The 24,757-nt window shown below is 37.7% G+C and overlaps 1 protein-coding gene and 1 long non-coding RNA gene across 2 annotated transcripts in view; one reads left to right on the forward strand and one right to left on the reverse strand.

Moving 5' to 3' along the window:
- The window catches only part of LOC133760797 (uncharacterized), a 53,318-nt gene that overhangs the window by 18,493 nt on the left and 10,068 nt on the right, over positions 1 to 24,757 (forward strand). Inside the window, exon 2 of the long non-coding RNA XR_009866003.1 lies at positions 3 to 51. This is a non-coding gene — a long non-coding RNA (uncharacterized LOC133760797). The remainder of the gene's footprint in view (positions 1 to 2; positions 52 to 24,757) is intronic.
- On the reverse strand, positions 13,917 to 14,278 carry LOC133760796 (U6 snRNA-associated Sm-like protein LSm3). The gene has a single exon (XM_062193394.1). It carries the CDS (start codon positions 14,276 to 14,278, stop codon positions 13,970 to 13,972), a length of 309 nt encoding a protein of 102 aa, XP_062049378.1. The 3' UTR covers positions 13,917 to 13,969.

Here is a 24,757-nt window from a genome sequence, read left to right on the forward strand (position 1 = left end):
AGAAATCGCTCAGGATGGATCAAAGGCCTAACTGTGAGACCTGAAACTATGGTAAGCTAAGAAGTATAATTATGCTATTAAAACTGTATCTATGAAATACATGAAATTTTTCCCTTTTATATAAATAAAAAGAGTTAAAAAAAAAAAAAGCCTGAGACTATGAAGTTGCTGGAAGAAAGTAGAAAGTGTAGGGGAAACAGTCCAAGACATTGGTATCGGGGACAACTTCTGGACAAGAAAACTCCTGCCCCCCATCCCACCCCACTCCACCTACAAAACACAAGAGACAAAAGCAAAAAGAAAGAGAAAGGTGAAGAAAGGAAGGAAGGAAGGAAGGAAGGAAGGAATGAGGGAGGGAAGGAAGGAAGGAAAAAGAGGGAGAAAGGGGGGAGGCAGAAGGGAGGGAGGAAAGGAATTTCATTATATTCTTAGATTGTATCTATAAACTATATTGAATTTGTTAAAAACCAAATAAAAATAAAAAAGAAACATAAGAAATATAAGTTAAACAAAATAAATATGGTCTAATTTTTATAAATTTCTTTATTAAAAATATCATAAATTGATCATAATCAAATGGGAATGAATAAGATATTATTTATGCTTTTCTATTTTGTTCATATATTGATTTTTCAATCATTTGAAAAACATCTGGAAGCCCAGTCAAGAAAATGATAATAATGATTATCTCTTGGGAATTAGATATTGATTTATAGTATTTTACATGCAGTTTCTCAATCTGTATTTTACATTTTTTTCTATTAGAATCATGTACTACTTAGTCTGTTCTGTTTTCCTTAGGGTAAGTGATTCAAATTGAGGTCAGTGCAAAGGATGTAAACATCTTTAAAAGTCTTTAAATATATTTCAGATTGTAGACATTAACAGTGTCCATTTTTGCATATTCTTATCAACGTTTGCTAATGATAACTAGTAAGAGTACATTTTCATGTGTTAAAATATATGTTTAAAGATTTATTTATTTGAGAGGCAGAGTTACAGAGAGAGAGAGAGAGAGAAAGAGAGAGGTCCTCCATCTTCTGGTTCACTTTCCAAATGGCTGTAATGGTAAGAGCTGGGCCGATCTGAAATCAGGAGCCAAAAGCTTCTTCCAGGTCACCCATGTGGGTGCAGAGGCCCAAGCACTCTGGCCATCTTCCACTGCTTTCCCAGGCCCTTAACAGGGAGCTGGATTGGAAGTGTAGCAGACCAGACTCAAACCGGCACCCATATGGGATGCGGGCACCACAGGCAGTTGCTTAAGCTAGTATTCCAAAGCACCAGCCCCTAGATTTTAAAATATTTTTAAGCCTGTTGAATTTTCACTGTCAAGAATTGTTTCTTTGAGAGCATATTTTTAAAACCGTAACAACTGAGCTTATATTTCAGGAAGTTGGCTTTCATATCATCATAAAAGTGAATTTCTTTTTTACAGACCACATAAGTACTGTAGAATTACTATCATTGTTGCTTTTGTAGCAAAGAGGACACAGTGATAGGCAAATGCACCATTATTGATTGTCATATTGCCTGCTTTTAGCAGTTTAGCTGTGCCCTTGAAAGGATCTCATGCCTAGTCTGTCTTCATTTCAAAGAATAAGTTAGTATCAAGCCAAAGGATATTTTATGGAATCCTATCTCCAGAATGTGGTTGTTGGCCGGCGCCGTGGCTCAACAAGCTAATCCCCCGCCTAGCGGTGCTGGCACACCGGGTTCTAGTCCCAGTCGGGGTGCCGGATTCTGTCCCGGTTTCCCCTCTTCCAGGCCAGCTCTCTGCTGTGGCCAGGGAGTGCAATGGAGGATGGCCCAAGTACTTGGGCCCTGCACCCACATGGCAGACCAGGAGAAGCACCTGGCTCCTTCCTTCGGATCAGCACGGTGCGCCGGCCGCAGTGCGCCAGCCGCGGCAGCCATTGGAGGGTGAACCAACAGCAAAAGAAGACCTTTCTCTGTCTTTCTCTCTCTCACTGTCCACTCTGCCTGTCAAAAAAAAAAAAAAAAGCTGTTTTTTTTTTTTATTGTATTGAGTAAAGGATTTTAAAATTCTGAACCTTGGTAGCAATTGTCTGCGTCATTTCATTCCCTCCTCTTTGAGTCACTATCATAGTGCTATAGGAGCATAGAGCCTCTATCCTGAGGACTCTGAGGAGTTGCCTCTAGCAATGGGGCAAATGTTCTCTCTCTCTCTCTCCACCCTCTGCCTTCTCTAATTCTGTTTCTCCTTTACTCTCCCTTGATTTTTCCTGTACTGATCTTTGCTCACAATCACTGTTGGAATATCTAGAAGGTGAAGTTTAAGATTGTGCTTCCATAATAAGGAGCTAGGGAAGCCACTTGTGTTTGTCTGATTCTAAGCCCTAGGTCTGAGTCACTCAGGTAAAAATATTCCTTTCTAAAACCAACATTGGCTCACCAAGGGACTACTTTTGGAGTACAAGCAAAAACCTTAAAGTCCTGTAGAAAATATTTATCTAATCTTATCCACTGGTCAGTAAAGTTCATAGGATCTTGGAAATACTAGGTTATGTTGTGGTGGCAGAGAATACCAGTTATTCATACAAAAACCAAGTCTTTATCTTTCTGCTCACAAGATAGACTATAATTCCCAACTTTCCATATGGTGATCTGAGGTTGTATGACCTAATTATAATCTATACAATGTGTGAAGAAATGATTAGTGCCACTCCCAGGCCACTCCATATAAATATACCACATGTGCTTTTCCATGAATTTCTTTTTGCAACTGTCTTAAATAAACATCTCTTCCACAGAGGTTTTGCGATCCTTGAGTTGGTCATGCTGTGGTCTCCAAGTTGGATGCAGTGTTCATCAGTGTAGGAATATTGTTGTATGATACAGAATTTAATACTTGGGCAAGGACTCTGAGTGATATTGCAAAAGTAGCACTAGGATAATTTTTGAAATTATGGAGTAGCAAATGACCCACATTAAATGAAACAGAAAGGCTAAATGGCAGAAAAGGAGATTAAAATTTTCTGAGAGGTGTCTATAGCAGAATGGCTACAAGATTGGAATATTCATCAGCCAACCCTAATGGGTGAAAGAGTTCAGAGTTCACTCCATTTAATGAAGTGAAAAGATTTATGGAGATAAGAGGATCATTGGCTTCCCTAAGGAACTTGGTGATGGCTGTTCTCAGTAACCTAAGACTGACATGAGGATGAACTGTTAAAGAATTACTCACCTAACAGCAATGAGGTTGACAGGATCCCAAAATTATAGAGGTCAGGTGGAAGCACTTAATCAGAAATAGAATGTGTGCAATTATTGTAAGGACTGGATGGCCAGAATAATTTAAAAGGATTTACAAAGATGTATGGTGATGATATTCCAAAAGGCAGATAAATGGCCAGCCAAAAGGGAATTACTTAGTTTATTCAAACAGAAGAAACAGGATGGTGAGCAGGGAGGTGGAGGTATGCTCTCTAAAAGATATAATCATCCTTCTGTGTGATTTCTTAACCTGAACCAGTTTCCAGACCTGGAACTCAATGACTGAAGGGGGCACTGTAACACAGAGCAGGTGTGCATAGTAATAATTTCTTTAGTTCTTCCACTGATTTACCCAGGTAACTATGCACTAAGGCAAAGGCTAATCTAGCTGTTTTTAGCACTATTGAACATAGAGTCCAAATTTACATTTATTCTTAGTGACCCAATGTCATGTTGACCCTGTCAACCTAAAATAACAATCAAGGGAGTAGCTCCTAAAAAATAGAATTTTTTAGAAATGAGTGACAGGGGATTGCAATCTGGGATACATAGCTATGGCAAGTCATAGGTGGCATGTAGTGTGGTTTATGTAAAGGGGAGATTTTACAGACAAAAGGAAAAAATGATAGAAACTTCTCTGAAACAATATTCATTGGTCACAAAAGTCATCTCAGGAAGTAGTCTGTTAGTGCATTGGTGGAGACATCCACAGTTAGGCAGGAATGCTTTGTTTGAACTTCTGCAGCATTAAAGAAATTTTCTCAACAAATTTGCTTGTAGAAATATGTGCAGATGTACAGAGTAGCAAAGCTTGTGTTGCAGTTTAGATATTCTCACCAAAACTCATGTTGAAATTTAATTGCCATTTTGAAGTATCAAGAGGTGGGACCAGGTAGGACCTTTAAAAAGTGATTAGGTCTCCAGGACTGTTTTCATGAATGAATAAATCCTAAAGGATTAATTGGCTGCTCAGTTGTCTTATGAATGGCTCTGTTATAAAAAGCCAAATTGAGTCAGTCTTTTTTATGTACCCTTTTATTTATTTATTTATTTATTTTGACAGGTAGAGTTATAGACAATGAGAGAGAGAGAGAGAGAAAGGTCTTCTTTCCCTTGGTTCACTCCCCAAATGGCCGTCACTGCCGGCGCTGCGCCGATCCAAAGCCGGGAGCCAGGTACTTCCTTCTAGTCTCCCAGGCGGGTGCAGGGGCCCAAGCACTTGGGCCATCCTCCACTGCCTTCCTGGGCCACAGCAGAGAGCTGGACTGGAAGAGGAGCAACGAGGACTAGAACTTGGCACCCATCTGGGATGCCGGTGCCGCTGGTGGAGGATTAACCAAGTGAACCATGGCACAGGCCCTTTATGTACCCTTCTAACCATGAAATTCCCTGTGTTGCCTCAGGACTCTGCAGAGCCCTTATTGGTAAGAAGGCCTTCATCAGATACTGCCTCTTGACCTTGGATCTCCTAGTCTCCAGAACTGTGAGCTGAGTAAACCTTTATTCTCTCTGAATTATTCAGTCTATGGTATTCAGTTATAACCACAGAAAATGTCTAAGCGTATATAAGATATACAAGGCATAAGTTGTATAGAAGATGTGAAGGAATTTCTTGGTCCTTGAAATACCTTGTGACAGTCCTTATCTCAAATACTCAAGCACTTGGGCCTTCCTCCTTCGTAACCTCCTGACTCCACTTTGGATCTGCCAAGGATGACTTTCATCTTGTATCAGCAGCTTTCATATTCAACTTTCATACTTGTATAGGAGTGAAAGTCCAGGTAATAAACAGAGTCTTGGACTAGGACCTGCTTACAGTAGATCCAGTGCTTCAACAGATCTACACAGTGGTTAATTTTCTGTCCTCAAATGTTCTACTGAAATACTTATACTTGGTAGCTACAGAACTCCCACATTCAGTCCTTGGAATGTGAGATGAGAGTTATTCTTGAATAGAAAATAAACTAGGATGTCCTGGAACTCTCCCACCTCAGGAAAAATTAAGCAGCAATGTTAGCCTTATGCTGAAAGAGAATGTTGGAATTAGTGCCTACTTTAAACCCCTTAAAGTTTACAGATATGTTAATCTACATTAGTCCACCATTTAATTAATCATTCGCGTCCTGAAAAATAGACAGGTCCTGGAAGGTAACAGTGGACTATCATAAAAGTGCCATTCATAATTGCAGCTGCTGTGCCAAGTGTGTATCTTTGTAGAGGAAATTAGTGCTGCCTTAGAACAAGACACATGTCCAATCATCTTCTTTTACATTCCTGTTGGGAGGAAAAAAACAAGGAAATTTACATTCTCATTGGATGGATATTTGATATTTATATTTTTGCCCAGGGCTATGCTAACTTATTTAGCATATCATAATTCAAAGGGACCTGGATTGTCTGGACATTCCATAGGATATCAGTTTAGCTTACAGATTCAGTGGCGTCATGCTTCTAGCACCAGATAAAAAAAAATGGACCAAGAGAAGCACCTGGCTCCTGGCTTCGGATCAGCGAGATGCGCCGGCCACAGCAGCCATTGGAGGGTGAACCAACGGCAAAAAGGAAGACCTTTCTCTCTGTCTCTCTCTGTCTCTCTCTCTCTCTTACTATCCACTCTGCCTGTCAAAAAAAAAGAAAAAAAAGAAATTGAAAGTATATTAGAAATACTCTAGAAAGTGGAAAATAAATCAGAGGAAGTTTCACTATTCCAAGATTCCGAGATGCAGTATTTTGATGAATGCTAGAATGTTCCCTCCATATCAAAGAAAAAAATTAATTTATTTTGTACTTTCTACAACTAAAACAGGAAATAAAATGTTGAGAAAAAGTCTCTGGGTTCTAGAAGAACATATACTGCACTAGGGAATAGCTCTGACCCACATGACCAATGGTGAGTAAGGCTCCCAGCTATTAATAGGCCTGGAGCTATAAAGCTGTCTATAACAGTTACAGGCTACAATGTAGGAAGCCCTTGCTTTCGGACCATATTCTTGGGTGGTTTCTTTATTATCACAGGTGCCTGTGATTGGAAAAATATGCTATATGATGTTTATGGAAAGTTGTAGTAGTGAAGCAACACAAACCCCAGTGTTCTTAAGCATCTTCATGCCATCTGTAGAAATGGGTTCCACACAATTAAGTAAATCAGTCATGACATGCTACTGGACCCCGAGAAAGACAGAGCTCCCTATCATGGGCCATTAGAAAACAACTCAAGCAGAATAACTCATCATCAGTTGATTCCATGTTACCCACCAAGTCATACAGATGGGTAGGTGCAACCAGGGATAAGGCCATTGTTAAAGGCACCAAGCAATACCTCAGGAGTCATTTTGGAACAGAGGGATGACATTGACCAAATCTGGCTAGCCCATTGGCCGAGTGGAAACAAATTCTACTCATGACTCAATACCTTGTCCTCTAAGAGCACTATCATTAAATGACACAATATATTGTCTTACAACTGTTTTGGAATTAATTGCCAAGTTTCTAATTCTTAAGGTCAATTTTTCTGTGAGTATTTTGAGATTCAGTAATGCAAATAACTCTTTACCTGTTGAGAATGACTCTCAGTTAAATCTCTGGACACTCATACACTCTAGGGCAACACTGGCACTTAACAAGATGTGTGTATATACTCCTTACCTCCATTGTTTTAATCTGTCATCTTGTTTAAATCTTCTACAATTATCACAACCTAGCATATTTTATGTTACTTATATTTTTATTAATGTTTATTATGATGGAATGAAAGTTCAACAAGTGTAATGATTTCTGTCTGCTTGGGCTACTGCTATATTGCTAGAGCTTAAGACTCTACCTGGCCTATAGCAATCACTTAATAAATATTTTTGAATGAGTTAATGAATGACACACAAGAGACTAAAGTAACACATGATTCCTGTTTTCTTTGGCTAATAGGGTCATCTTAGTATATTAAATTTTTTAGTTAAGTAAGATATTTACAGTAGTTTAAAAACAGAGCATGTAGAGAAGCTACTTAATGGAGTTCTTGACTATTTTCTATTTCTTCATTGCTCTGTAGAAGGGACAACAATTTTGCTAGCTAACCATAGACCCACCCCTCAGCAATTTGACTTAATAAAAGGAAAAAAAGCAAAAGTAGGAAGGTTGAGCCTCTAGGATAATTTGGAAGTTCTCCATTTGCTGATGAAGGTGTGTCAGCTGTTCCTCTTGGCTTGAGGCTGCCTCCTCTGACAACCATGCAGACCTAACCAGCTCCCTCACTCTGGATGTTGAGTTATGGTTTGGTCATCATATGAACTTGACAAAAATGGTATGTGAATTTAACTCAATCTACTAGCAGCTGCAATGCAGAATTGGAAAAGGGAATTATTTATTATGTTTGACAGCATGCCTAAAGGCAAAATAATTTATTGTGATGGGGGATTATAAATATCTTAAAGAATAGGGAGTTAATAATGATGCTTCTGTATTCTTGAAATCAGATTTGAATTCAGTGGATCCTGGGGACTCCAACAGCTATTTCTCATCCATATTCAAATGAAATTCATATCAGCATAGAGCTAAGAGAAAGTGTATCTACCAATTTATTCCTACAAATGATCACATATCTATTTTCTATCTTAGGAAATTTATAATCAACAACTCCTACTTGACACATAGCAAATCATTCAAAGCAAGAATCATAGAACCCCTGCCATGGCACATCAGTGGAAGCATATTTAGGTGAAAAATTTTAGCTATTAGTGCATTTGATTCCCAAGTGGAAAACAACAAAACAAATTTAAATTGACCCAAGTTCTTGAAATTCTCTTCAGTATGGTTACATAAATTGCCATACTCTTCCATTAGAATATAATCACTTGGAATTCATTTTCTATTGAGGATTCATTATAAGTGATGAGATTATTCCTAAGTACTATCACTAGAGTGAACTAAAATGAATGTTTGAAGCTTCAGTGTCTAAAACAAATAGTTTTTTCAAATATACCAAAATGCAAAGGGTTTGTAACATGATACTTGAAGGAGCTGATTTATCACAAACATCCTGAATTTCACACCCTTTGAATGTTAGCTGAATGTTCTGAATATCTGGAAGGAAATGTTATATGCTCTGAATAGTCCAAGCAAATACCTCCTGCATATCTATAGTGAAAGCCCTGACATGAGCAGCATCAGCTACAACAACTGGTGCTGGTTGACCCTAAAAATATTCAGGAAATTAAGGAGGTGATATACTTATAACATTTCGTTTATTCCTCAAATATTCCATGGTGGGTATAAATATGTACAGTTGATATTATTATTTCTATTTTTCAGATAAAAGAATTGAGACTCAAAGAATTTAAATAATTGTATTCTAAGCTTATGTAGTCACTGTTATTTGTCACATATTCCAAAGCATATTTTTTTAAATAACAAACCCCGTTGTGTTGGGCTGCCTGTTGATATTGTCTTAACATATACATGTCTGACACTCATAGTATTACTTGATGTTTACCTGACTAATCTGGAAAGGTGGTAGCAAGATACCCCATAATTATCATGTCTCCTGCTTCTTTCTAAACAAAATCTCTCCATTCTATGAGCTTAAAAACTAGGAAAAATGTGCAAAAAATGGACAAAAGTACTTATTTAAGATAAACTACATGAAAACAAAGAGCTGTGTTCACTTGAGAGACAGCATAGCATCTTAGAAAGATCAGATGTGTGTATGTCTTCACAGTTGTTCAGGCTTGAGTTCCAGTTCCATGTTTCCACTTATTAGATGTGAGTTCTAGTTGGTACTCTGGCCACTTGACCATTTACTCTTTGATCCTTTGAGCTTCCCTATTCTATTTTGTATTGCAGATCACCAATTTCAGCAAACTTTGCTTCACAGGTTTTTTGTATGTTTGTTTGTTTGTTTGTTTGTTTTTTGTCAATCGTATTCTAGTTAGGCTCAGCTAAAAGAGGATGCTGTAATAAGACTGGAAGATGAAAGAGGAGGGAAACTAAATTCTTTCTATACTGATCTCTCTGTTTGAGGCAAAACTCAATGGCTCCATCTCCACTGAAGTTCCACATTTTTGCACATTAATGGTTCTGGGTTATACTAGGCCCCTCTTAGCACTTGACCTTTGGTAACACGACCTATTCCTCTCTTCAGTGCTAGGTTTAGTGGTGCTTTCCTGCTATTCTAGACCTGTGAGTTGTCTCACTATCTCTTATTTGCCCTTTCTGCTCCTTCAATCTCAGGGAGAACAGTTCTCCAAATAAAAAATCTCCTATTGAAAATCTTAATGTGGCTTCTGTATTGCTTAGCTCTGATATAATATGACCCTGTACTCAAGTTCTCAGAGACTTAATTTTCTTATTTACAAAATAAGGATAAGAAATACTTGTAAATTACTTCACCTCTCAGTGCCTCAGTATTATCATCTGTGAAACAGGGATAAGAACAGTACCTACTTTTGAATTAAGGTAAATTAACTATTGTAAGAAGTCAACTATCAAAATTCAACATCTTGTTCTAGTAGGTAAGATACCTACTAAAGGTCTAGACACTATAGGTAGATGAGTGTGTTTGTGTGTGTGTCCGATTGATTACATGTATGATTATATGTGTGTGAGTTTATATGAATATATTGTGTGAGTGATTATGTGTGATGTGTACGAGCATATGTGAATATATTATGCAAGTGTGTGTATATATAAATATATTGTGTAAGTGATTAAATGTGTGATTGTGTGTGAGTGTATGTGAGTATATTGTACAAGTGTGTGTGTTTGCGGGGTTCTCTCTAGTGCACATTGTCATTCAGATGCTTGAGCTTGTGATGGCTGCAGTATCTGCAACCTGCGGTTTCCAAGACAACCTTCAGGGCATCTCCATTCCTCTAGGTAGAAAAAAAAAAGGTCATATGGATTATTCTTTTTTTTTTAAGATTTATCTATTTATTTGAAAGGCAGAATTACAGGGAAGGAGAGGCAGAGGCAGAGGCAGAGAGAGAGAGAGGGAGAGAGAGATCTTCATCTGCTGGGTCACTCCCCAAATGGTTGCAATGGCCAGGGTGGGGTCAGACCAAAGACAGGAGCCAAGAGTTTCATCTGGGTCTCCCATGTGGGTTCAGGGGCCCAAGCACTTGGCCATCTTCCACTGCTTTCCCAGGTGCATTAGCAGGAAGCTGGATTGGAAGGGGAGAGGCTGGGACTCTAATAGGCACTCGTATAAAATGCCAGGGCTGCAGGCAATGGTTTAACCTGCTGTGCCTCAGCACTGGCTCCATGTGGGTGATTCTTATGGTGTGGACCTGGAAATACCCACATTATCTCAACTCACAATCTAATGTTATAAGTCAATTATACAACCACATCTAGTAACTTGGGGAATGTAGTCTTGATAAGTGTCAAGGACAAAGAAAGTTTTCGTTATCAGTCAACAATGTTGACCATGACTTCTTAGATTTTCATGAAGATTAAATGAATTAAAATATTTAATAATATAATCTGTTGGGGCCGGCGCCATGGCACAGTAGGATAATGCTCTGCCTGCGGCGCCGGCATCCCATATGAGCGCTGATTTCTAGTCCTGGCTGTTCCTCTTCCAGTTCAGCTCTCTGTTATGGCCTGGGAAGGCAGAAGATGGCCCAAATGCTTGGGCCCCTGCACCTGCATGGGAGACCAGGAAGAAGCACCTGGCTCCTGGCTTTGGATCAGTGCATCTCCAGCTGTTGCGATCATTTGGGGAGTGAACCAAAGGAAGGAAGACCTTTCTCTCTGTCTCTCCCTCTCACTGTCTGTAACTCTACTTCTCAAATAAATAAATGAAATCTTAAAAAAATTAATAATATAGACTGTTTAGTACATTGCCTGGCATATAATTAACATTACTTAATAGAAGGTGTTATGCTATTGTGAGTACTAAATAAGGTAATGCTTATAATTCAACAGAGAAACTGGAACATGCTAGATGTTTAAGAAATGTGATGTATCATCATTGACATAACCATTCTCTGAGATCTGAATGTGAAGTTTGGATTTCACACTTTTACACAAAGATTCTCTTCTTAATTCGCAATTTTATATTTGTGAAGTGGAAAAGACACTGTTTTCATTGATGATAAGTAAGGTGGATGATACATTATATGATAGTTAGGATTCTTAAATGAGTTTGGTTATAAGTTGCCTTACTGAAGTGCTTCATACATAATATATAAATCCATAATTAAGGCATACCGCCTTCCATAAATTCCAAGGATGAGAAAAAGTTGAGGAATTCAATGATCGGTAAGAATGGTTGTTGTCCACAAAGTTGGATATTATCTGAAAGAATAGGAGAAACATATGCACAGTATTGCAGGAATTTTGGCCTTTATGGAATATGCATTCTACTGGTGAAACAATCAAAGAAATAAACAAGTAAATATGTCTATGCATGTGTGTGTGTATATATATATATATATATTCATCCATATATGTTGTATAGTGAGAATGGCTACAGAAGAATAAGGCAGATAGAGCACAAAGGAAATAATGGTAGTGGTGGTGAGGTATGCTTGGTAAGGCTATCTTCAGAGAAACATTTGGGTAGAGATGCGAGGGCAGCAATGGAGTTGGTAATGGGATGGCAGAAATGTGTAACAAAGAACTTCATGGTCTCAGGCCCAAAACTAGGTATTGGAATGTCGTGTTTTTAATTGTTAACCCATCAATGTTCATTGTCAAATGACCATTCCCATGACTGGATAAGAAAAAGGCCAAATAGAATAATTGCATTTAATAAATATGTTATATATTGAATGTGCACAGTATTTTTTAATACACATATACATTGTGAAATAACTACTAAAATCAAACGAATTAACATAACTCTTTTCATAATATTTACATTTTGTGTGTGTGCTGAGAGTGCTTAAGGTAGCCTTTCAATACATTTCAAATATATAATACAATACTATAAATTATCATCCTCATGCTGTATATTAGCTGTGTAGATTTACTTGTACTATAGAAATTAAACTTTGTACCCTTTGCTTTGTAACTCCCCATTTCCCCCAACATCTAGCCAAAAGCAATGTAAAGAAGCTTTGTTCCCTTGTTTTCTCCTAGGAATTTTATTGTTTCAGATTTGAAATTTCAGCTTTTCGTTCATTTTGAGTGGATTTTTGTGTAAGATTTAAGATAAGACTCTATTTTCATCCTTCTGCCTTGATATCCTATTTCTTCAGTATTATATTTTGGAAAGACTATCTTTCAGATTACATAACCTTGTTGAAGATTAGTTGGCTATATATGTATGGATTTATTTCTGTCCTCTCTGCTCTGTTATATTGCTATATGTGTCTGCTGTTTTGATTACAATTTTACAATATAATTTGAAGTCAGGAAGTGTGATACCTCCAACAGTGTGCTCTCTAATTTCTTTAGTTTCAGACTAATAACAAATAGAGAGTTTGAAGGAAAAAGAAAATTCCTTCCAGCAAGAAAAACATACAGTACCAAATGGCTTCAACATAAATTCTACAAAAATTTTTAAAGTAAAATTAATACCAAGATTTCTTTTTTTAACTTTTATTTAATGAATATAAATTTCCAAAGTAAAGCTTATGGATTACAATGGCTTCCCCCCACCCCGATAACTTCCCTCCCACCCACAACCCTCCCCTTTCCCGCTCCCTCTCCCCTTCCACTCACATCAAGATTCATTTTCAATTCTCTTTATATACAGAAGATCATTTTAGTATATATTAAGTAAGGATTTCAACAGTTTGCACCTACATAGAAACACAGTGAAAAATACTGTTTGAGTACTAGTTATAGGGTTAAATCACAATGTACAGCACATTAAGGACAGAGATCCTACATGAGGAGTAAGTGCACAGTGACTCCTGTTGTTGACTTAACAAATTAACACTCTTGTTTATGGCATCAGTAATCACCCTAGTCCCTTGTCATGAGTTGGCAAGGCTATGGAAGCCTTTTGAGTTCACCGACTCTTATCATATTTAGACAAGGTCGTAGTCAAAGTGGAAGTTCTCTCCTCCTTTCAGAGAAAGGTACCTCCTTCTTTGATGACCTGTTCTTTCCACTAGGATCTCACTCGCGGAGATCTTTCATTTAAATCTTTTTTTTTTTTTTTTTTTTTTTTGGTGACAGAGTGTTTTGGCTTTCCATGCCTGAAATACTCTCATGGGCTTTTCAGCTGGATCCGAATGCCTTAAGGGCTGATTTTGAGGCCAGAGTGCTGTTAATTAATACCAATATTTCTTAAGTTCTTTAATAAATAAATAAATAATGAGAAGAAAAGATATTTCCAAATTACTTTATGAAACCAGTTTCATCATGATATCAAAGCCAGAAAAAAATAGATGAGAAGATAAAACTATAGGCCTATATTGCTATTGATTATGGATACTGACATTTTCTTTAAAAAAAAAAAAGTCAAAAAGGAAATACCCAATTTAATTTAAAGGAAAAAAAAAAAAAACAGACCCAGGCACTGTCTACATGAATACAATGGAGCAAACCAACCCCAGAAAGAGTTCTATGCCTTGGTGACCAGACTGCTGGGCAGGGCTGGGGGGAAATGAAACCACTACTCAGCTTAAGCAGTTCTAAGTTACTTGCAAATGAACTCATTTCAGGAGTGGAAGAATCCACGGGGGCACTTCTCATATTAAACTGTATGCTAATTTCTCCGTGAACCTCCTGTCCCTTTAAGGAGGCAGTTGTACAAAGTCTCCTATTGCTACCTGGGGTCAACTCTGTTTCAGCAGACTCTCAGCGGAGGGGCGACCAGGACGACACCGTCTACCCGGACAAAGAGCATCGGGATGTTCCGTTTGGTTGATTTATGTATCTCTTCATTCGTTTCTTCATCAATTTCTATGGTAGTCACCGTTTCTTCCACATCTCCCAGTATCGTATTTAAATGCTGATCGTAAGCATGCAATCTGCCTGGAAGCTCTTGGTCGTTTCTCATTTTCACGTAAATTTGTTCATCCAGGTTGAGCCTGATGAGATCCAACGGCTCCTCTACAGTGTTGGTGGTTTGTTGCTGGTCCACATAGTCCGCCATGTTTCAAACCCTGCACTGTTTCCCACCTCTCCGGATACTGACATTTTCAATGAAATGCTAGCAAGGTAAATTGAACAGCACTTGTAAAAGATCATATACCATGAGAAAATAAAATTTATCCCTGGGATGGAAGGGTTTTTTTTTTTTTAATATATTCAATAAACCAACTAACAAAATGAAAGATAAAAACAAAAAAACATGATCATTAAATAGAAACAGGCAAAGTATTGACAAGATTTAATATTCATTCATTATAAAATAAAAGAAGTATAGGAGGAACTTACTCCAGCACAATAATGTCCATTTTTAAATAATTATGGAAAGAATTTGCTCCAACACTATAAGGGCCATTTATAAAAAATCCATAGATATGGGAGTGTATTGTGGCACTGTAGGTCAGGCCATGGTTTGTGAAGCTTACATCCCATACTGGAATGTCCGGTAGGGGCCAAACCATACTATTTTGTGCTTCTGATCCAGCTTTTGTTTAAAACATGTGGAAGACAGCAGATGATAACTCAAGTACTTGGGTTCCTAGCACTCATATTGGAGACCAGATGGAATTCCTGGCTCCTGGCTTTGGCCTGGCCTACCTCTGGTTGTTGTGGACATTTGGAGAGTCAGCAGCAGATGAAAGACATTTTTCTGTCTCTGATTTTCTCTCTTTCTGTCATTCTGCCTCTTAAGAACATAAATTAATCTTAAAAATAAACCATGGCTAACATCACAATCAATGGGAGAAAATTGAAAACTTTTCCTGTAAAATCAGAAACAAGATATAGATGCTCTCTCTTACTATGTTTATTCAATGTCGTATCTGAAATCCTTAACAGAGCAATTAGAAAAGAAAACTAAATAGAAAAATTACAAACCGGAAATATAGATGCAAAATTGTCTCTTTGAAGATGACATGATCCTATATATAGACAATCTTCAAGACACAACTTATAAAAAAGCTATTAGAACTTATGAACCAGTTGAGTAAAATTTCAGGGAAAATAAACCAACATTCAGAAAATCAATAGAACTTGTTTACACCAACAACAATCTGAAAATTAGATCAAGAAAACAGTCTTGTTTATAATAGTTGCAAATAAATAACATACTTAAAAATGAATTTAACCAAAGAAGTGAATTAGCCAGGCATTTAACCTACTGGTCAAGACACAGGTGAGATGCTTGTATCCATATGCAAAGGTATTCAAGGCATCCAATGCAGACCCAGGAGGCAACGATGATAGCTCACCTTATTGAGTTCCTGTCACCCCTATGGCAGCCATAGAATGAGTTCTAAGTTCCTGATTGCAACTACCTGGCCCTTGAAGGCATTTGAGGAATGAGCTGATAGATCTTAGCTTGATTGGTCTCTTTCTGTTTGCCTCTTCAATAATCAACTTTTTTTAAAAAAGAAGAAGTTAAAAATTTGTTCATTGAAAAGTAAAAACTTTCATGGCTGAAACTGAAGAAGACACATTAGTGAATATATATCCTGTGTTAATGGATCAGGAGAATTAATATTATAAAAATGTCCATATATCCCAAAGCAATCTGTAGATTAAACAGAATCCCCATGAAAGTTACAATGTAATTTTTTAAAGAGATGGAGGGAATCATTTCAAGTCTTAATTCAAAGACTTCATCAATAATAGAGAGCATTCCTGGTATTAGAGACAGAATAGTATTAACATTCCAGCCCAGATTAGTCCTTTGGAAAGACTCTTCCCAGCACCTGGGGAATGACAATGCATGCATGGTATAGACAACATAAGAAGTTTGAACCAAGGGTTTAAAGAAAAAATGAGAGAGCTGTTCTGGAAATCTGCATATATATTGAACTGAAGAGAATCACATGTTGCATCATCTAAGTTATTTAATCCAGCTAGAATTTTATATGAAATGTGAATACTATGAGAGAAAATCTGAAAATGATATTAGAACTTATGTGATATTGTAGTAAATGCTATGTATCAAGAATCAATTGTGTTCATTTACTTGGCAACTTTCTCTATTAATACCTACAAATACTCATTGACCTATAGGAATGACCTTTGGTTATTATTTATTAACTTATATTATGTGCTAGGCAGTGGTATACATTTGGGGCTGCAACAAAGAGGTTATATTCCAGTGAAGAACTCAGACATGAAAAAATATGTAAGTAGTATGCATAGTATGTTAGTTAGTGGTAAGTGTTATGGAAAAATATAATAGCAAATGTGAGATGGGTCAGTGCTGTGGCAGAATGGGTTAAAACCACAGCCTGAAGCACCAGCAGCCCATATGGGCACGAGTTCAAGTCCCAGCTGCTCCACTTCAGATCCAACTCCATGCTAATGTGCCTGGGAAAGCAGCGGAGGATGGCCCAAGTCCTTGGGCCCCTGCATCCATGTTAAAGACTCTGAAGAAGCTCCTGGCTCCTAGCTTTGGCTTGGTCCAGACTTGGTTGTTGTGGTCATGTGGGGAGTGAACCAGCTGATGGAGGACTTCTCTTGTTGTCTTTTCCTCTCTCTCTCTCTGCAACTCTGCCTTTCACATAAATAAATAAATATTTTTAGTAATGTGGGGGCAAGGGTTATATTTTAGATAAAATAATTAGGGAAGGCCCCAAGGAGAACATGAATTATAGATTAAGATTATAGGAAAATGAGGGAAAAGCAGTTGTTTTCGGAGGATAAATCATTTCAAAAGAGGAAACAAAAAGAACAAGTGACATGGGACAGGAATGCAGCTGGGATTTTTGTGGACCAATAAGGAAACCAGGATGTGAGTGAAAAGGAGGTAGGAGAAGATTCAGAGAAGCAATGGATTGGAATGTGTTGGGCCAGATCATGAACTTGCACTAGGTATGATCTTGGAGGCCTTTTTAGGGACTTCGGCTTTTATTCGGAACAAAATGCAAAACCATCTAGGTGTTTTGAGTGCAGGAATTATATTTTCTGATTTATGCTTTAAATGATATTGTAGCTTCCATAGGGCAAGAGCAGAGAAAGGAGACTGGTTAGGAGAGCACACCTTCTGGCTTCTTTTGTCTGTGCTTAGCTTCTCCTTGATGGTCATATACTTTATGCCCAAAACCCATATCCACTGGTTTTAAACTGCAAGTTCTCTTAAGATGCTCTTTTTAATCTTCTAATTTCCTCATGAAAAGAGATAACAAACTCATCCACCTTGAAGCATAATGACTTATAAGCTATGTTGTATAAGTTGGGTATGTACTTAAATGAGGATGGAGCACAAATTGTAGAGCTCAGATATAAGTAGACTGTACTGTATTTGAGTCAGTATCCTTTGAAAACATGTAAAATTATTTTATCAGTTATTCTGAGTAAAAAGGCCAGTCAAATATTTCACACTAAGAGGCAGATTGTACTGACAAGAAATGAAAATAGAAGGCCAGGTTTGCTTACAAATGGTAGATTCGTCTATTTGCTTGACTACTCTTAATCCAGTTCTTCACTGTTGCATTATAGAACCCACCTCTTTAATCTGTCTCGAATCTCCTTCTTCCATTTCTATTAAGACTTTCAACTTTGATTTGTAAAATTGAGTTAGTTTCCTAATTTATTTCCAGTACTCCAGGCTTAATCTCTCACTCAATTCAATTTCTACACTGTAACAACTTTCCTGAGATGCAAAATATGTCATTTCTCTGTATAAACTCCTGAGTGGCTCTCCCTCACCTTAAAATAGTCAACCTCCTTGGTTCAACTCATGAGTTCCTTTAGGAATTTAGCATATACCTCCCTTTCTAACAAATCCCCCAACCATCCCACATACACTCCACACACGTTTTCTGCTCCAGCCACAATCTTTGCTGGCTATTTCCCCCTGGGATTTGGTGCTTTTTGTTTTCTTTTCCTGGTAAAGATTCTTACTCTTTATGTTTCCTTATTTTTATCTCAACTTTTCTGAGACTTAATTCCTACTCACCCTTCAGGTTTTGGTACAGATTTTATATCCTGTGAAAAGCCTTCTATTATGCTTATTTGATAGTTAGATATTGCTTCAACTGATTCCACGGTAACCTTCTCTGACATTTTTACACATAGTTAACAAAGGGATTTTCTGTGACTTGCTAGTTTATCTTCTCCATTAGATTTTGAGTTCTTATGGACAGGGAGAGACTTTGCTCTATTTGTGAGCATTGCAGAATGCCTAAGAGAGTGAATTAATGAAAACTGCATATAGAGCTTATTATAAAAGCCCAAAATGTGAAACAAGTGAAATGATATTACTGGTCTCCAAACAAGCCAATTGCTTAAGAGAAATATGGTTATCTGTGATACTGAGACCAAAAGGGACTATCTTCCTGGAATCATGATAGAAAGGGCACTAATAGCATAATCGCGTTACACATTGTGTAAAATGAAGTAAATACTAATATTTGAAGTTACTATTAATCTTCAACTTACTGAATTTTTGAGACTCAAAATGATGATTTTATTCCTTTTCCTGTTTTAATTAGTTTTTCTAAAATATTTATTTATAATTTTATTTGAAGGTCAGAGACACAGAGAGGCTGAAATCTCTCATATATTGGTTCACTCCTCAAATGCCATCAAAAACTTAGCTTTGAAGGGACCAAAGCCTGGAGCTGGAAACAGTCTGGGTCTCCTACATGTGTGGTTGGAACTCAGCTACTGGCAAGTGCTGATGTACCCAGGATGTACATTAGTGGGAAGCTGGAATCAGGAGTGTGGTCAGGACTCAAACCACTGAATTCTGATACGTGATGCATGTATCCAAGGGAACATCTTCACAGCACAAATGCCCATCTCTTTTTTTAAGCTTGTATTTAATGAATGCAAATTTCATAAGTACAACTTTAGGAATATAGTAGTTCTTCCCCCTAAACCCACCTTCTCACCCCCACTGCCGTCCCACCTCCTACTCCCTCTCCCATCCCATTCTTCATTAAGGTTCATTTTTAGTTTAACTTTATATATAGAAGGCCAACTCTATCCTAAGTAAAGATTTCAACAGTTTACACCCACACACACACACAATGTATAAAGTACTGTTTGAGAACAAGTTTTGCAGTTAATTCTCATAGTACAACTCATTAAACAGAGGTCTTACATGGAGAGTAAGTGCATAGTGACTTCTGTTGTTAATTTAGCAATTAACACTGTTATTTATGACGTCAGTGATCACTCGAGGCTCCTGTCATGAGCTTCCAAGGCTATGGAAGCTTTTTTTTTCTTTTTTTTTCTTTTTTTTTTTTTGACAGATCAAGTTAGTAAAAGAGAGAGACAGAGAGAAAGGTCTTCCTTCCATTGGTTCACCCCCTCAAAATGGCCACTGCAGCAGGAACTACGCTGATCCGAAGCAAGGAGCCAGGTGCTTCTTCCTGGTCTCCCACAAGGGTGCAGGTGCCCAAGCACTTGGGCCAGCCTCCACTGCCTTCCCGGGCCACAGCAGAAAGCTGGACTGGAAGAGGAGCAACCAGGACTAGAACCCGGCGCCCATATGGGATGCCAGTGCAGCAGGTGGAGGATTAACCAAGTGAGCCACGATGCCAACCCCCTGAAAGCCTTTTGTGACCACAAACTCCATCAGTGTTTGGACAAGGCCATAAGCAAAGTGAAAGTTCTCTCCACCCTTCAGAGAAAAGTACATCCTTTTTTGATGTGCCAATCTCTTAAGTAGTTTTTAAATGATGGTATTTGCAATGCAATTGCCTGCAAACAGTTCACATATCTATTTGTAACTGATTTTCTAAAGCTCAAAGTGCTAAGAATCTTGTAAATAGAATATGTGTCTAATGTTACATTATGATTGATTAATAATTCCTCATGGTGAAGTAGAGGATTATTACATGTGAGAGGTAAGGAAATATTTCATGATTATGAAACTGTAGGGTAAAAATCCAAATAAAAGTAAGTATGTTTCTAAATTGCAATCTTTTTCAAAGGACTAAACAATGAACATATGCTTAAAATTAAGTTATAGATTTCTTAGTTCTAAAAATGAAACATGGATTTCTGTTTAAAAATTTTAAAAACCTAGGGCCGGCGCCGTGGCTCAACTGGCTAATCCTCCGCCTTGCGGCGCCGGCACACCGGGTTCTAGTCCTGGTCGGGGCACCGGATTCTGTCCCGGTTGCCCCTCTTTCAGGCCAGCTCTCTGCTATGGCCTGGGAGTGCAGTGGAGGATGGCCCAAATGCTTGGGCCCTGCACCCCATGGGAGACCAGGATAAGTACCTGGCTCCTGGCTTCGGATCAGCGCGGTGCACAGGCTGCAGCGCACCGGCTGCGGCGGCCATTGGAGGGTGAACCAACGGCAAAGGAAGACCTTTCTCTCTGTCTCTCTCTCTCTCTCACTATCCACTCTGCCTGTCAAAAAAAAATTTAAAAAACCTAATTTGAAAATACTAATCACTGTTCAATAGATTTGGGGGTAGAGGTTAAGAAAGGATAACTAAAGTCACTTCATTTTCCCACTAGAATTCTAGGGCTTAATTACATTTTTTTCAAGTCCTAGAATTTCTTATCCACACTGTGACCTCAGCCCACCTATAAGATCTATTTCCATATGGTCTAGATTCTGGAATAACCCTTTCTGAACTCATACTGGCTCCCTCCTGAATCTCTGTTTTTGCAATAAAAGACTTGGAGATCAGTACTGCATTCAGAGCCACTAACAGACATCTTCTGAATCTCTGAAAACATCAGGGCAAGTCATGTCACACTTCTTACTCTATTTAAGAATGTCTTTGGATTAGAAGCTCTCTAAAGGTCATGCTATTGTTTGTTGTTGTTGTTGTTGTTGTCCTAAGTTAGGTGACTCTATGTAAAGACCATCAATTCTTTCTAAAAATTTTCTAGCCAAGTAGGTACTGAACTGGATGCGTTGGGCAATGCATACTTCTTGGAGCCTTTAAAACTAGTGAGTACTAATATTATCAGTGCTTAGATCCCTTTGTAGGGCTAGGCTTCTTGCAGGTCTTAGAATAAAATAATAATAAAAAAACAGCACACTACTTCTGGCCATCAAGACCTTGACTTTCCCTATTTCTCTCATCATATCATGTAAGTAAGGTAAAGCCCCAGTCCAAACTTGCTCAGAGAAATACATCTTCAGTTATAATACTAACAACATTTTTTATGAGTTATCATCATGCCAACCTTCACTACAGAGGTATATAGAAGAGAAGTTCACTAAGATTCTAGGTGCCAATGGACTGGATAGCAAGTACAGAAGACTTGTCAATTTAGAAGTGTATACTGAAGATTCCATGGCATATTACATTTCATTGAAGCTAATGGGAACAGAAATAAAAGTAAGAAAAAGAAAAAGCCTAAGTCAATATGCAAATTAATAGCAATTTGAATGTATCTGACTTTGAAGACATGAGATAACAGGGATACAGATAAATACAAATTTTTTTGTTAAACTCTTTCTCCTATTAGTGAAGTTGCTCTTTAAGTACAAAAGCTATAATTATTTGAATACATTAATTGAATATATTGCATCTATAACAATAGGTTCAATGGCCTAAAGAATAATATTCTTAAAAGCTATGAGGTGTGTTAAACTTGGTGATATGGAATTAATTTTCTATTTGCCATGCAAAAGCAATACTTTCCACATCATACCTCCAAGACCAATGCTGGTCTGAGTTACTTTGGGAATTTCCTTCTCTTGCATTTAGCAATGGGGGAAGGAACAGCTCTTGTTGAAAATTTAAGGACATGAGGATTATGTAATCATTATCTGTTTTATCAAGAGCATATCTCTGTGACTGAATTTATTTTCTGGATCTAAACTTTGGCTTGTTGAGGAGAATGAATTATTATGGGCAATGGAATCCATTGACTCATATAACAAAGCTAATTTCACAATCAAGGAATTGATGGATATCTCAGCTAGTATGTTTTTTCAGGTAATAACACCTCAAAATCTTGAGGTGCATGTATTGTAATCTATCCTGCTAATATATGTGGCCTTATATTTTTTTCAGATGGCAAAATCAACACAACATAATAAAAAAAACTGTGTTCTTGCCATGAATTACCTTGTGTTTGTGCTCCAGATAGAAAGAGAAAGGAGAAAACTTACATTTAAAAAGCAAATGCCTTCTAAGAGGTTTCAGCACCAATTTCCAGAGCAATCAATCTCTTACTCTGAGAAATTATGAGTTGTTGGAGGTGCCAGAAGATAGTGTCCTTGCCATTCATGAGGACCCATGGTGGGCCTGTAAGCTAGCATTTGTGTGAGGCTTCTTGGATTCTACCTGTATCAACAGCAGATTAAAAAATGGTTGAGGGACTTTTCCATGTCCATCCATGGCTTGGAATACTTGCTTCACTGCTTAATTTACCTGTTCTGCAAATGCTGACTTCAACCTATTTTTCAAAACTTGTGTTCTGGAGTCATTTACTGAGTTGCTGCAAGAGAATATATGACGTAGTAGACAAAAGCAGGGGAGTGAACTATGCTCCAATCTAGCTGTCATGGTCTCATAAACTTTTGTTCCAGATGTGTTTGAGTATAGGAAAAACAAAACTGTGACTGAAGGACTCAGATAGAGTTGTAAATGGTACTTAGAGATGACATAATTTGGGGTTATACTGCATGTGGGATGAGAGAAAAAGAGATGAGTCAGTAATCACTGTTAGTTTCCTGACCTGATTTAGCATCAACTGCAGGGAAGAATATGATCTAGGGGAGACAGTGTGCATGAATGCTAGATTGTTCGTGTGAGGTAGATCATGCATCTTTCTATGCCCATACTTGGACTGGAATATTTGCAGCACCATCAAATTTATCTTTTCATCAACTGTTCCTTCCAATATTGCTTTCAAACCATCTGTCCTTGGTGCCATTTGTAAAGGAAAAGTACCCCCTGAGATGGAGAAGCAGCCAAACCACCTGAAGTAAGAGACTTCCATGTCAAGAAAAGTATTCAAATCCAAGTATTTAAAGAGGACTTTCAGAATAATGACAAGGCTTCTCCTATGAAAATACCACAAATTCTTTGCCTGAAAGTAAGCCTCAATTTGACTAATTCTGCAAAGGAACTATGACATTTTATAGACATTTTTGCATACAATGAGACAACAGTTTGATTTTGTGGAGTTTCACTATAACTTGTTCCAGAAATGAAGCATTGTAGACCTCAGAACACACTATTTAAAAAGATCAAAATGCCCATTGAAGTTGTGCAGTGCATTGACCCTGACCTGGGCATTCTAATTCTATTTAGAAAGCTTTAGAGAGATTAAGTTGAGAATCTGTGCAAGTGCTGATTGTTGCAAAGAGTCAAAGTGTACATGCTTGACTTGAAATCTTGTGACTAGGAGTAGGTGTTTAGCCTGATAGTTAAGACACCCACATTCCATATTGTAGTTCCTGACTCCATCTTCCTACTAACGCAGACCCTGAGAGACCCTGGTGATGGCCCTTGTAATTTCTGTGACCAATCCCAGCTGTTGAGGACATTTGTTCAGGGAAATTGAAGAGTGAACCAACAAATGGAATCTCTCTCTCTCTCTCTTCCTCTCTCTCTCCCTATCAAATAAATAAATAATGATTAAAAGAATGTCTTGTGAATGACAGATTGAATAAACAAAGGATTTTTAAAATTTTCCAGCAATCTTTTCATATTTCTCTTCACTCCTCTCTTTGGCGAGAACAGTGTAATATGGGAACCCTTATCCACAAGAAACCTGTTTTGTTTTGTCTTGTTGTAAGGTAGGAACATTGATGCTCCAAAACTGTTTAAGCTGTTAAGAGGGTAACAGAGAGGCGAATGTGTAATTTGTAGGTGACCAACACAGATAGTGTCTGCTATATACAGTTGTCCCTCAGTATCCCTCACTATGGGGAATTAGTTCCCAAACCTCTGCAGATACTAAAATTAAAAGATGCTCAAGTGCCTTATATAAAATGGGGTAATATTTACATATAACCTACAAATATTCTCATATCCTTTAAATCACCTCTAGATTATTTATAATACCTAATACTTCACATGTGTATGTAATTGGTTGTTTTACTGTATTGTGTGGAGAAAAGTGACAAGAAAAAGCTTTATGTATATATTCAGTACAGATGAGATTTTCTTATTCAAAATATTTTTGGTCTTTGATTAGTTGAATCCATGGATACGAAACCCCCTGGTACAGAAGGCTAAGTGGATGCTACTTTTCTGAAAGCTAATATAAATTAACTTCTTACTCATTTTTTTATTGGCAAAAAGTGTTCAGATACCAACAAAAACCTGTAGTTAGTATTTGAAAAATTGTTCAGTGTTGATGATACTTTCCTACGTACAATGAACTTTGTGACACTAATATGTAATGAAGAGAAAGACTACTAGATGTGTCTGCTAATAACAATAGATAGAATTAAAAAGGAGAGAATGTTCCAACATGGGAAGCAGGCTACACAGCAGACTCATAGAATGACAAACTCCCTAAATAGCATTCTGGCCTCAGAATCAGCCCTTAAGGTATTCATCTGGCTAAAAAGCC

The sequence above is a fragment of the Lepus europaeus genome, chromosome 5 (assembly GCF_033115175.1).
Source record: "Lepus europaeus isolate LE1 chromosome 5, mLepTim1.pri, whole genome shotgun sequence".
NCBI classification, from domain to species: domain Eukaryota; kingdom Metazoa; phylum Chordata; class Mammalia; order Lagomorpha; family Leporidae; genus Lepus; species Lepus europaeus.

Bases quoted from the DNA above. Each gene is read 5' to 3' on its own strand.
- LOC133760796 (XM_062193394.1), bottom strand. From the start codon at position 14,278: ATGGCGGACTATGTGGACCAGCAACAAACCACCAACACTGTAGAGGAG.